The 12,351-nt window shown below is 40.2% G+C and overlaps 1 protein-coding gene across 1 annotated transcript in view; it reads right to left on the reverse strand.

Moving 5' to 3' along the window:
* Nucleotides 1-1,826: 1,826 nt before the first annotated feature.
* Iqub (IQ motif and ubiquitin domain containing) overlaps nt 1,827-12,351 on the reverse strand; it is a 64,429-nt gene continuing 53,904 nt past the window's right edge. The window contains exons 10-13 of the mRNA XM_021164903.1: nt 11,146-11,322; nt 7,599-7,847; nt 6,665-6,850; nt 1,827-3,222 (exon numbers count right to left, since the gene is read on the reverse strand). Of these exons, the coding sequence (XP_021020562.1) occupies nt 3,037-3,222; nt 6,665-6,850; nt 7,599-7,847; nt 11,146-11,322 (798 nt within the window). The 3' untranslated portion in view covers nt 1,827-3,036. The remainder of the gene's footprint in view (nt 3,223-6,664; nt 6,851-7,598; nt 7,848-11,145; nt 11,323-12,351) is intronic.

The raw sequence follows: 12,351 nt of genomic DNA on the forward strand, positions 1-12,351 counted from the left end.
GGATGTTCCTCAAGGGACATTGCCACCTATTCTAAATTCACAACGCATTTGCAGTTGTACAGTGATAGTTATATTATGTTAGGTGGTATTATGACCTGATTATTGTTTTCATATGGACATATGGAGATATGTGTGTCAAGGTGACAAGGGGTGGATTGTGATGACTAGTTTAAATTGTCATCTTGCCCATATTTGGAATGAACTAAAATTCAGAAATGAAGGCAACACCTGATTTGGATCTTGAGGCAGAAAGAAAATATGCCTTTGATGGGTATCTTGAAGCTAGAAGACACAAGCTTTTGATCTAGATCTTGGGATGAGATCATGAATGCTTTTGATGTGGATCAACATAGGTTTAATCCAGAGTTAAGACATAGTAGCCATGGTAATAAAGATCTATAATGAAAAATAAATTAAAGAAAATCTTAAGTCCAAGTGTGGTGGTTACTGGCCTTTAAACCCAGCATTTAGTAGACAGAGGCATGCAGATCTCTGAGTTCAAGGCCAGCCTGCTTTGTAGAGCAAGTTCTATGACAGCCAAGCTTAAGCAGTGAAGGCAAACACTGAAAACATCAAGCTGCTGAAGATGTGACTGAACAAGGGAGACATGTTCCAGCCTCAGCAAGCAGCAGAACTTGGCAGCTTCAGCCATGTCATTCTGGCTTTCCAGTCAAGAATCTGCCTCCAAGTCTAAGTAAAGTTGTTGAGGCCAAGTATGTGCCATTGGAATCCCTGCCTGGAGGCTCAGAGAGACTGTTTTGTGAAACTGGTTATGGAATCTCCCTCCAAGACTAAAGAAGTCTGCTGAGGTCAGGCATGTGACAGGGGTGTCCCTGCATGGAGGTCCAGAGAGGCCACTGTGCGAAGCTGTGATGGTGAAGCCTGAATTGTGTCGCATACCCCAAGAGATGCTAGAGCTGTGGGATCCCTGTCACAGAAAGCTGTTAACAGGGAGTTGAACCAGCCTAACAGAAAAAGTGCATCACAGTCAACAAAGCTGAGAGGAATTGAGATCTGCAGAGCATTTTGACATCAGATGTGAGCCTCAGAGTGGGGTTTGCCCAGCTGGGTTTTGGTCTTGCTTTGTTCCAGCATTTCCTCACTGTGCTCCTGTCCCTGTATTTAATGATTTAATGATGTAACTAGCAATAGTAATGTATATCTTGTGCCATACGTTGAATGTATGGAATCTTCATATTTATTTTGATTTTACAGGGGATTACAGTAAAGAGATTGCATGAATCTCAGAAGAGAATTCGAACTTTTTAGACTTTTAAACATTGTTCTGACTGTGATAGATTATGTGGACTTTTGTGTTGGACTAAATGCATTAAGCATTGTGTTATAGCTCATGGAGTAGAATGTAATAGTTTGAATAGGTATGGTCCCATAGACTCATGTATTTGGATGCTTTACCATAGGGAGTGGCATTATTAGGAGATGTAGCCTAGTTGAAGGAGGTGTGACCTTGTTAGACCAAGCATATCACTGTGTAGGTGGAACTTTGAGGTCTTAAATGCTCAAGCTACACCCAGGGTGAAACACATCCAGTCTCCTCCTTGATGCCTTCAGATCAAGATGTAAAACTCTTGACTTCTCCAGCAGAATGTCTGCCTGCGCACTGCCATGATGATAATGGACTGAACCTCTGAAACTGTAAGCCAGCCCCAATCAAATGTTGTCTTGAGTTCCCCCAAAGAGTTCCTTTGGTCATAGTGTCTGTTCACAGCAATGAGACCCAAATGAAGACAGACATGTTCTTGCTATGTAAGGAAAAATTGTAGATATTCTAGATAGGTGTTGTTAATATATCAAATATTTATAGCAGCAAATACTTATAATAAATTTATTAATCACTAGACTTGAAAGAACAACATAATTTACATAGAATTACAGTAAAATGTGTGTTTTCTATAGTTCTATAACATGAGATTTTACTAATTTGAATTATATCCCCATTTTGTTTTTTTTCTTCCCCAATGCTTTCTATTTAGCCCTCCATAACTGTTCTGCCATTAACTCCCCTTCTCTTCCCTCTAAAACCATGTAAACTTGTATGCTTTTCCTCTGTTTCCAAATGGAGAAGGCAATTGGAGCAAAGGAGGGTGTGAGACTGGGGGGTTGTTATCTAGTTCTTGAGGTCATCTTAGTTTGGTTGTTCTTTTGCAGACTGGTTACCAGTCCTCGCAGTGATCTACTTATCTTCTTTCCATTCTCTCTGGGTTCTCTGGCTTCTCCATCAGATTTTGTATACCTGAAACATGACCCTGGATTCCTTCTGTTTCCCTGTGTCATGTATGTATTAGTGTAGGGCCTTTTTGTAAATAAGCTCTTCTTGAACCATGCTCTTTGGGGTGTGCCACATTTGGATACATCATCAGCACATATTTCAGACAGATATGGAGTCAGTGGTTATTGATTAGTTTATTGAGAAGCAGTGGACAGTTGATTTGATCAAGTTTATGCTTCTTACAGAATCTCAACACTACCCCGTAGGAAGCTTTTAACATAACATTTCTACTGTCTGCCTTGTTTCATGGCATGCAATGCAGATTTTTCTCTTTGTTTGCTATAGTTTCTTTTCTTGTATTATGCAGTTAAAAGGTAAAAGTAGACAATAAAAGTAAAATATTCAAATACGTATATCAAAATACAGGCTTATGTATAGAAAGTGAATATACTCATAAAGTATATGTTAAATAAATATATTACTTTCACTGAAGGTTAAGCCAAAGTTTTGTTTCACTGATGTATTTTGACTATAAAGCATTTTTTCTTAAATTAACATGAAAATAGATAAAAAAGTAAAATGTTCTCTTTAACTATTAATGTTAGTATCAATTTTATAGATTACTAACCACCTAACAAGGGTGGTTTTTTTGTGTATACAGATTTTTTCTATTCATATAACAAAGTATTCAGTAAAGCAAATAATACAAATAGAAGTATATAGCTGGTTTTCCATGTCACATGACCTCTGTATTACTCTCATCATAGAGAACAAAACCGCTCATCTTCAAATTGATATTCTTGAATCTAATGACGTTGAATCCCACGGGTTATTATGACTTTGGGTGGACTCTTTGTGGAGTGTTTACTCCTGATATCTTCTATTTCATCATCAGTAAGCATAAGTGATGCCAACGTTGGGATCTGTGAAAAATAGTTTTTAGCCAGGATATGTTTGTGCTTGATCTTGTGAACAAAATGGTGTCCATACCCCTGCAAATAAAGGAAAATAAAGTTTTATGAAAATCCATAAATATATATTTTGCCAGATGAAACACGACCATGTCCCAGTATCTTTGCTTATCAGTTTATTCAACCTGGGATACTTTTCTTCTTCTCACTTTGTCTCTTCGTTTCTGTGATGCTTCAGCTTCGAATCTACCAAGACTCTGTGTTTCTCTGTCTCTTTCTCTCTCTCTCTCCAAACTACTATTGTTATTAGTTCTTTACTCTTTCTCTCCTCCATTTGTACTTACAGTAATTACCTGGTATGGGGTAGGATGTACCCAGGTTTCTATTTTATTTCAGTGGCATGTAATAATCAACAGTTTTATACATGCCTATACATACATACATACATACATACATACATACATACATTGGACTCATGCTCCAAGGAGGGTCTGCTCCATGGAGTCAGTCTGCAGAGCTGTGCAGTAGCTCCAGAACAACTCAAGGAGGGGAGTGGGTGAGACAAGTTTTATGGGAAGATGCTTTTAAAAAATGGGCTCACAAAATTGCAAGGGAAGATGGTAGGACAGAGCTGGGTGCAGTAGAGAACGACTAATCTATATCCTTCTCCACAGCATCTCTGCAAGCAGCCGGAAAGCACAAAGCCCCCATGAACCTTGGCGCTATCTGCACCAATAGGGAGATGTGTAGTAGCCTTGAACTCCAAAGGGAAAGTGCGGGGCAGCATTACTGCCCTCAGCCTACAAGCACAAGAGTCAAGCCCAGCCAGCCTTGGGGTATCAGACATCAAGCTGGGAGCTTGCACGAAACCGACCCGTGGACACCCTGAGTAGCAGTAGTATCACCCTGACTCTGAGCAGCAGCAAGATATCAGAGATGAGTCTTGGCAATGGTTCAGTATTTACCATGTTTATAAAGATGGAGAAACAGACTGGTGTGTGCTCAATGGAGAGAGGTGGAACGGGAGATGAGACGGCTTTGACAGGTGTGAGAGAAGGCTGCAGTAGGCAGTCAAATAGCTCATTGCTGATAGGGGCCAGCAAGGTGGTGTGCGGCAGCCTGGAGCTTGCACACGCTCACCACTGCCAACACAGCTCCGCCCCCAACAAACTGTCCATCTGTACAACTGCCCTGTTTCTGAGCAATGATGGGACATGAGAAAGGAGGAACAGTTCATTTTCTGGATTGGACTCCCTTGGAAGGTTTTGCCGATTCCACATCTTTAGCCAATCTTCTAAAATTCCTTAATGTAAAGTAAATATGTCCGACAGGTTGATAGTGACAGACAGGAAAGAAACTGGGACGTGGTAGATGACTTTTAGCGAATCACTGGCCCAACTTTAGCCAGATTGCGTGGAGAAAGTTTAATCAGCGTCACTCCCACCCTCTCAGAACAGAACCCTCTCCTCTGCCAAAGAATGAGATCATTTTAAATTCTCTTGTTGCTGTTGTTGTGTTTGTTTCTTTGCTCTGTTGTTGCTTCGGGGGGGTTGGGGAGGATTAGGGGGATTCTGGAATTGCTTTGACTTGCTGCACAGACTTGAACTGTTCAGAACAGAATGGACAGTAACGTAACGCTTGCAGGACAGCACAAACTGGAGACCCTGGAGAGCGGCAAAGGTTTGGAGTCAGGACGAGAGCCTCTGCTCCACTTGCGGAAATTAAGAGCGACTGGTATCCTGAGACGAGAAATGCACATGGATGGAACATTTAATCTGAGAGTGCAGTGATTTGATTAGATCCACAAAGGAGTTGTGTGGATTAATTGAGGAAGAACCGGAATATAAGCCTTGGGAATGAACTTCAATTTCATTGTGGGTCCTAGATGAAATGATATTGCTAGTATTGGCTGTGCTTCCAGTGATTAAATATTTATGCAGCAGCTTAGTTTACTAAATATAACATTTAACACAGCTTCAATTTCTTTCTGCGCATTCTTTCAGTCCCTAGAGTGAATGTTTTCATAGCCTGGGTTCTTAGAACTCAGAAATTATTGGAAATGGCTAAAGTTGTAACTAGTTTCCTCCGTTTATATCATCCCTCGCCTTCCTTAATAATCAAACAAGCAGCAGCAGCATCTTGGGACAGCACTGTTCTTGATCCATGGCTTTAGTCTCCTTTAATGGTGTCGTGCATGGAATTAAAGATACCACAATATAATAAATTGAGAGAGAAGCAGGGCCAGCTCTTGGAGACCTGCACTCAGAGTGTACATGGAGCCCGTCAGGATTACCTCAACTTTATTCACCAGAATGCTTTTCAGAGTGCATCTTAAGAGTTAGTAAAATGAAGTACTAGTCCCACTTTGTGGTGCTGTCATCTCTCCTGGTTAGGCGGAAGCAAATGGAAGAATGAATCCCATATGTGTGACTCCCAAAGTTATAAAAAGAATTTGACAACTGAGTACTTTTTAAGGCAGACACCTGCCATTAAATCAAAGGACAATGTCTGGGTTCCCTAATATTTATATATTGATAATTAGCATTATTTAGTATACAGAGACTTTGGACTTCATGTTTTTCAATTAATATGCAAAAGAGTAAGTTTCATCATGGTGTCTTCACGCAAGTATGTCTTGCACTTCATTAAGGCTCACTCATCTCTTCTCTGCTTCTCTTACCACTGTGGACTCCTCCCTGCCCTGCAAAGACGTCCTAGTCTCCTTTTACATGGCTTTTATTTGCAAATTTTAGATTTCATATGTAGAAGGAAAACGTGTGCTATTCATCTTTTCCAGTCCAACTTATTTTAACATTACACTCTGAATAAAACTCTAATGCAATACATACAAGCAACACAAACATTTGTATATCCATCCATCAATTGATTGAACCTAAGTTAATTCTATACCTTATCTGTGGTGAATAGCACACACACACACACACACACACACACACACACATTGTTTACAGATCTCTCTGGGGTATTCAGACTTAGATCCCATCAGACATAAACTGTCATAGCTTCACCATAGGACAGTTCGATCACTTGCACTTTGGGGAAGCTCTGTGCTGATTTCCATAGTGGGTGCACCAGCTGAAGTTCCCCCAGATGTGCCCCACCACCACATCCTTGTCAAAATTTATTCAACAAATACTTAAACAAGGCCCTGGTCTTCAACAGGCCTTACTATAGGTATGAAAAGGATAGAAATATGTGAGTGAAACAAAGTCCTTCCTAGAACCTCCTGTGCACTGGATGTGCTTGAACTTGTTAGAAAAGAATGAGATGACGTTTATATATTCAAATTTCTCATCCTTACCCTATATACCTTAGCTTCCTGTTAATTTTCACATCTTTAGCACACATCATCTCCGTATCTTGCTCTTGTCACTCCACGTAGCCCCATATAACTGTCTATTGATTCAGTAGAAACACTTCAGCCACTGGTATATTAAAGGGCACTCGGACTGCCTGTTGTAATCAATTGGCTAACTTAAAATCTCCAAGTCCAGCATCTTACCTTTTCAATACTCGGTAGCCTGAGGTGAGCTGTGCTTTCATCCTTGGTGAGAAGAATGCAGTTCCAGGGAGACCACTCCACGTGTTTATCCCACCTGACCATGACCAGGTCATTGAGATCATCCCAGGCACTGAGGGCTGACTGGGATGCCCAGATGTTCTCTGTCAAGTATTTAATATCCTGAAGCTACATGCCAAAAGAAGTTCAAACAATAATTTAGTTTGCTTCTAAGTAATTGGTTTAAATATCATCATGTTAATTGGGGAAATAATTAAATAGTGATGAGTAAATTTTTTTTTCAAGGGGTGCAGCATTCATCAGACTTTAGGATTTGTGTGTTTTGTGTGTGTGTGTGTGTGTGTGTGTGTGCCACACTTTGTCATCTTTCAACATCGCCCACATGAAATCTGCTATCAGACATCTCAGGCATCTTATTCCCTGACTGTGAATGCCAGTCTCTTAAAGCTCACAGGCTTCATGATCTTTGCCATCATTCTTTTTAAACATCTGCCTTCTTTTCTAAGGTGTGCTATCTGGTTTACCAGTGAATTTTCAGAGTGTAGTATGGAATGTAAACACCAAGAACACATCTATGCCAGAATATCAGAAATTCAATAGCTGTCTGCTTTAGGAAGTCCTAATACGGTTTCCACAGCCCTTTAGAACCTCTCTAAGCCCTAAGAGCCTCTCTGACAGATAAATTTCATGGGCATGGTTGTTTTGTCCGCGTGCATGGCCGGTGCAGTGACTACAGAGGCCAGAAGAGGGCATCAGATTCCCCTCAGACAGGAGTTATGAGGACTTGTCAACTGCTGTGTGGGTGATGGAAATGGAACCTGGGTCCTTTGGAAAAGCAGCCCGGGCTCTTACCTACTGAGCCATCTCAAGGGCCCCCCAGCTCTGTTTCATAATTAGCACCTTTTAAAGCTCATACCTGCATCAGAAAAGCAACCTGGGAGTTATCCCCATAATCAGCTTCAGAGTGGTAGAGCCGCTGAAGTAAACACTTGTACTTCAAAAACGATTCCCGCCTCTGAGTCTCATTTTCCAGGCTTACACAGTGCCGGCAGCGGTGCACACGGTGGGAGGTGGGCGAGACAGAAAACTCCACAGACGGCAAATACATTTGACAACTGTGGCAAAAGTAAATCGTGTCATAAAACTTCAGTGGGTCTTGAGGGACCTAAATAGAAAGAAAAAAGAAGATGGAAACCCAAGACACATACTAAGCAGAAGGATGAGGAGTGCTCAAAATTAACTCTAAAATCACTTGCTCTAAAAAACAACAACAAAAAAAAAAAACTTCCTTTTCTTTGAACTGCCTATTGTGTGTGAGACTTAAATCCCAAGCAAAATTTGTTTTCCTGGCCAAAATATTAAAAATCTATGCCACACACCAACCGCTAGACAGACGTAGGTAGAGTCTTTAGAAAATCAATCACTGAGTCTTAGCACATTTTTTAAAACCTATTTTTCTCATCTACTACTGGGAACAAGCGATGGCTATCTGCCCTCAGTGATCCCATTCAGTAGTATATTGAAAGGTGTTTCCTGTGTGATAAGGAAGGAAAATAAATCAATTCAACTGGAAGAGACAGAGGGTAACATTTATCTCGCTGTGGTTGACCTGAGAGCTTCGCCCAGCTGACTGGCTGTCTTTTCCCCTGTGATGTTTCCACTGAGAAATCGGCTTCCGTCCTTATTTTTGTCCCACTGTACACGAGCTGCTCTTTCTCCTTGGCCAGAGCTTTGGCTTGTTGTCCTTTGTTCCTTGTATGTCATGCTGCACTGGCTTCTCCTGAATCTATGAGTTTAGTTTGTTCATCAAATTCAGAAGAATGACAGCCATTATTTTAACAAAATGTTTCCTTTATCCTTTGCTCTCTAATTTGAGCCTCTGACATACACTGGGGTACTTGAACCTTTTCAACAGCCTGATGGCGCTCATGTTGTTTCTCATTCTGTCTGCACGTGTGCCACTGTGAACAGTTTCTATAGTGGTCTTCTAGTTCAGTGATTACTGGCTTCTTCTTCAATGTCACCAATCTCCACTTAATTTAATCAAGTGTGGTTTTCCGGCTCATGGGTGATAGCTTTCTTCTTCAGAAGTTTTACAGCGCTTATCTTGAATGTCTTCGCTTAATTTATGAACCTCTGAAATCTTATGACCTGACCAAATGTCTTCCTCAGGTAATTCCAACATTTGTCATTTGAATCATGGTTTAGCTGCTTGTTTTACTATCACATTTTGTTTTCTCATCTGTTTTTGGATGTGAAACATTATGAAGTTTACTTTAATTGTGAATATTTTTATTTCCATCAGTAGCTTTATATATTTATTTTTTGGAGGAACAGTTAAAATTTTAATAATAGCTTGATCAGTTAATGTCATGGTTTTAAGTTTGTGGGGTTTTGTTGGTTTTTGTTGTTTTGTTTTTTAATCAAGAATAAAGCAGTTCTCCATTTGGGGCCAATCACTTCCCACTACTGACTCAGTCCCCTTTGTATGCCTGCCAATTGCTCCATGAACTGGAGTGTTCCAGTCTGTCTTGGGAACAGAGAACAGGTAACTAGCTTGTGTTAAGTGTTGATGTTGTTACCATTTATCCTTTAAGGGGTGTCTCTCTTCACATGTTATCCTCAGATTCCGGCTCTGAGGGGAACGCAGCTGACTGTGTAAGTGGGGCACTGTTGACCTGTGAGCTTCTGACCTACGCAATCCATTCATAGCCCTGTGTCCTTCAAGCTTCTGTCACGTGGGTGTGAGGGATAGAGAGAGCCTCATGCTTTCAACCCAGCTTAAGGAACCCAGAGCTTCTCTTTGCCCTCCTGCTCTAGTACAGCACGGTTCTCCTTCACAACCAAGTGGGATCAGCATAGGCTTACTTCATTCATTTATCTTCTTCCAGGAATCACAATCTGCCACTGCCTCATGGCTAGTGCCTTGAAAAACTGGTTAACTTTCTTTACTTCAAGCAGGTAGGCAACTCCAAACTAGCCCATGGTGGCCAGAAATTTTAAAAAGGGATGCTATACATGACAAAGGAGTCATGGCAATTCTGTGAGGATTTACCTTTTTTAAAAAATATAAAAACGGTTAACAAAGCTGAACTTTGTAACTTGACTAACCTTTGTACTGTAAGGAAAAAAAAAAAAAAACTCAAAATAAGTCAAAGTCCCAGCTGCAAATCAGAATGGCAAAAGAAAAAAGGAAAAGAAAAAAAACCCTAAAATAAAACAGAAGACAAGTGTTGTTCCCTGAAGTGAGAAGATAAGAATCAAACTCCTGCATCTCGGGATTGTATCTTTGGCTTCTGAGCTGTAACGACCAACCACTGATACATCTAAGCATGGGCAAATTTCAAATGAAATGAGAGGAAGGAAGTTTGTCTCAAGAGACTGCATGTGGTTCCACAATAGAATTATTCTGTTTATTAAGGCATCCTGGAATAAATAAAGCCATCGAAATAAAACACAGGTTGGCTAAGAGCTGATGACAGCAGGGCCGCCTGTGAGAGTGAAGTTTTCTTTGGATTCGATGTATTGCTAGTTACATGACTTTATGCATTATTAAAACTTACTGGAAGAGTGAACTTCTATCAAAGAAATTTCAAAAGCAGCAACATAACATGACGTAATGGTGTAGAGTACAAATTCTCTTATTATATCGCTGCAACGCTATATAAACAAACCAACTTAGACACAGGGAAAACTATGAAGTGATACAGTGGGAAACTTTTCTCCCAGTCTTTTTAACAGCATAATTATTTTTAATTAATTGAAAAAGAATATGAACAGTAAGCACTTTTTATTTTTCTAGATTTTTGTCTGCATTATGAGGTTTTGGTTTTGCTTAAATTCTAAAGATCGTCAGCTTCCTAGATTATAATTCGAAAAATAATCCTACAACTATAACTCTTTAGCGAAACTTCCCAATTTACTAAAAGTGTTTCAACTAGCTTTGAAAAAAAACAAAGAGGTATGCGCGTCCCCTGGAAAGCTAATCGTACTTGTGGCGAGGGCATAATGGAACCCAAACTCCAGCTGTCTGTAGCTCTTTGGGATGTCTTCGTGGATCCAGTCACTGACACTTACAGTTATGTAAGTGCTGAAGACAGACAGACCAGGCACACTGGGAGAGTAGGGAGAAACGGAAAGGCCACCTTTCTCCGTGGCCTCGTGAGAGAGAAGGACGAAGAGTTTCATTTTTGAAAAATGAGAGAGAGTTGGCAAGATCAAATAGAGCACAGCACTGCAGGTGGGAGCGACGGTATGAAAGCTGGGGGTGTGAGGGAAAATTCATGTGCCAAAGAGGGGGATGGGGGACCTCAGCTTGTCAACGGAATGATAAGGCTGGGGAGCTCAGCAAAGGGGCAGCGGCGCTTAGATTTGACATAAAGCACAGAAGCAAACTTCGAATATCTTTCAGCTAATGACATAGCATCTTAGGATCTGGAAAATCAGGACAGTATGTAGTGTACCTTAAGGTACTTTGCAACTTCAGGATTAAACAGAGGCGTTTTGATGTAGTGAATAAAGAGCGTTGTGATTCTCTTTCTGAGTCCTTCGAGATTCTGAGGTTTGACTCCTCTCATCATAAGGTCAACTTCCCTGTCAATCAGTTCTAGGATTTCTTGGGTCAGTTTACACTCGTGTTCCTAAACAAAACGCAAAGCACGCAGTATAATTATCTTAAAACACTATTTTTAAAGCCACCACCCAAACAAACTGGAACCCACATCCTGAAACATTTTAAAAGGTGACAGAAGTAAAATTTGGCACAATTAACAGACAATTTAAATAGCTAGTTTGATAATATGTAACACATGACTCAGAAACTCTTTACATAGGTGCTTTAAAGTATTTAAAGAGATATTGTTCATTGTAGCCAAAAGTTAGAAACAACTAAAAAAATGTTAGAAAATTATATATATATTATAGCTTATCAATATACTGGACTTTATGGAAACGAATAAATTATACTATAGCTATAAATCTTAATGCTTACATCTTATAAAGTAAAGAAGCAAAATGAACAAGGTTTAAACTGGTGCATGCAGTATAATTTCACAATAGATCAAAACTAAAAATGATGAACCAAATTATTTATAGGCTGTACAGAGAAATGAAAATCATTCAGAGAAACCAAGGGAAGACACTCGTGGAAATGGCTGTTCTTTGATGATTACTTCAAGGAGACAAAAGGAAGTCTAAAATGAGGAAGAAAGGGGTGGAAAATGCATAGCGTTTACAAGGATGAATTGTCCTGTTCAGCACTGCTGAACTTTGATGTATTTTGTGTCTGTCTATCATACCACCCAATACTTTTTAGTAAAGTCCTAAAACTGGACAGTTTGAGAAGCAAACTGTGCGTGAAGTTAGGGGCTTAGGACAGAGCTACGGTCATTCCACTATCTGGAGGAAACCGGATGGGACACAGTTTGTATGGAGGAGAAAAGGGTAAAGAGAGTCACTGTAAGGCACACTTGGTAATAGTAATAAGTTGAAGAGTTGAAATGGGTGAGGAATCACCCTGGAAGCATTTTATGAGGGCCTTGGAAAAATAGATTTCCATTAATCCCGCTTTCATGCCTAAAAATCTAATGTAGCTCTCTGAAACGGTGTCTTCCTTATACAGTCCCATAATCATAATCTCAAGATCTCTCCTCTCTCTCTCTCTCTCTCTC

This window comes from Mus caroli, chromosome 6, assembly GCF_900094665.2.
Source record: "Mus caroli chromosome 6, CAROLI_EIJ_v1.1, whole genome shotgun sequence".
Classification (NCBI taxonomy): domain Eukaryota; kingdom Metazoa; phylum Chordata; class Mammalia; order Rodentia; family Muridae; genus Mus; species Mus caroli.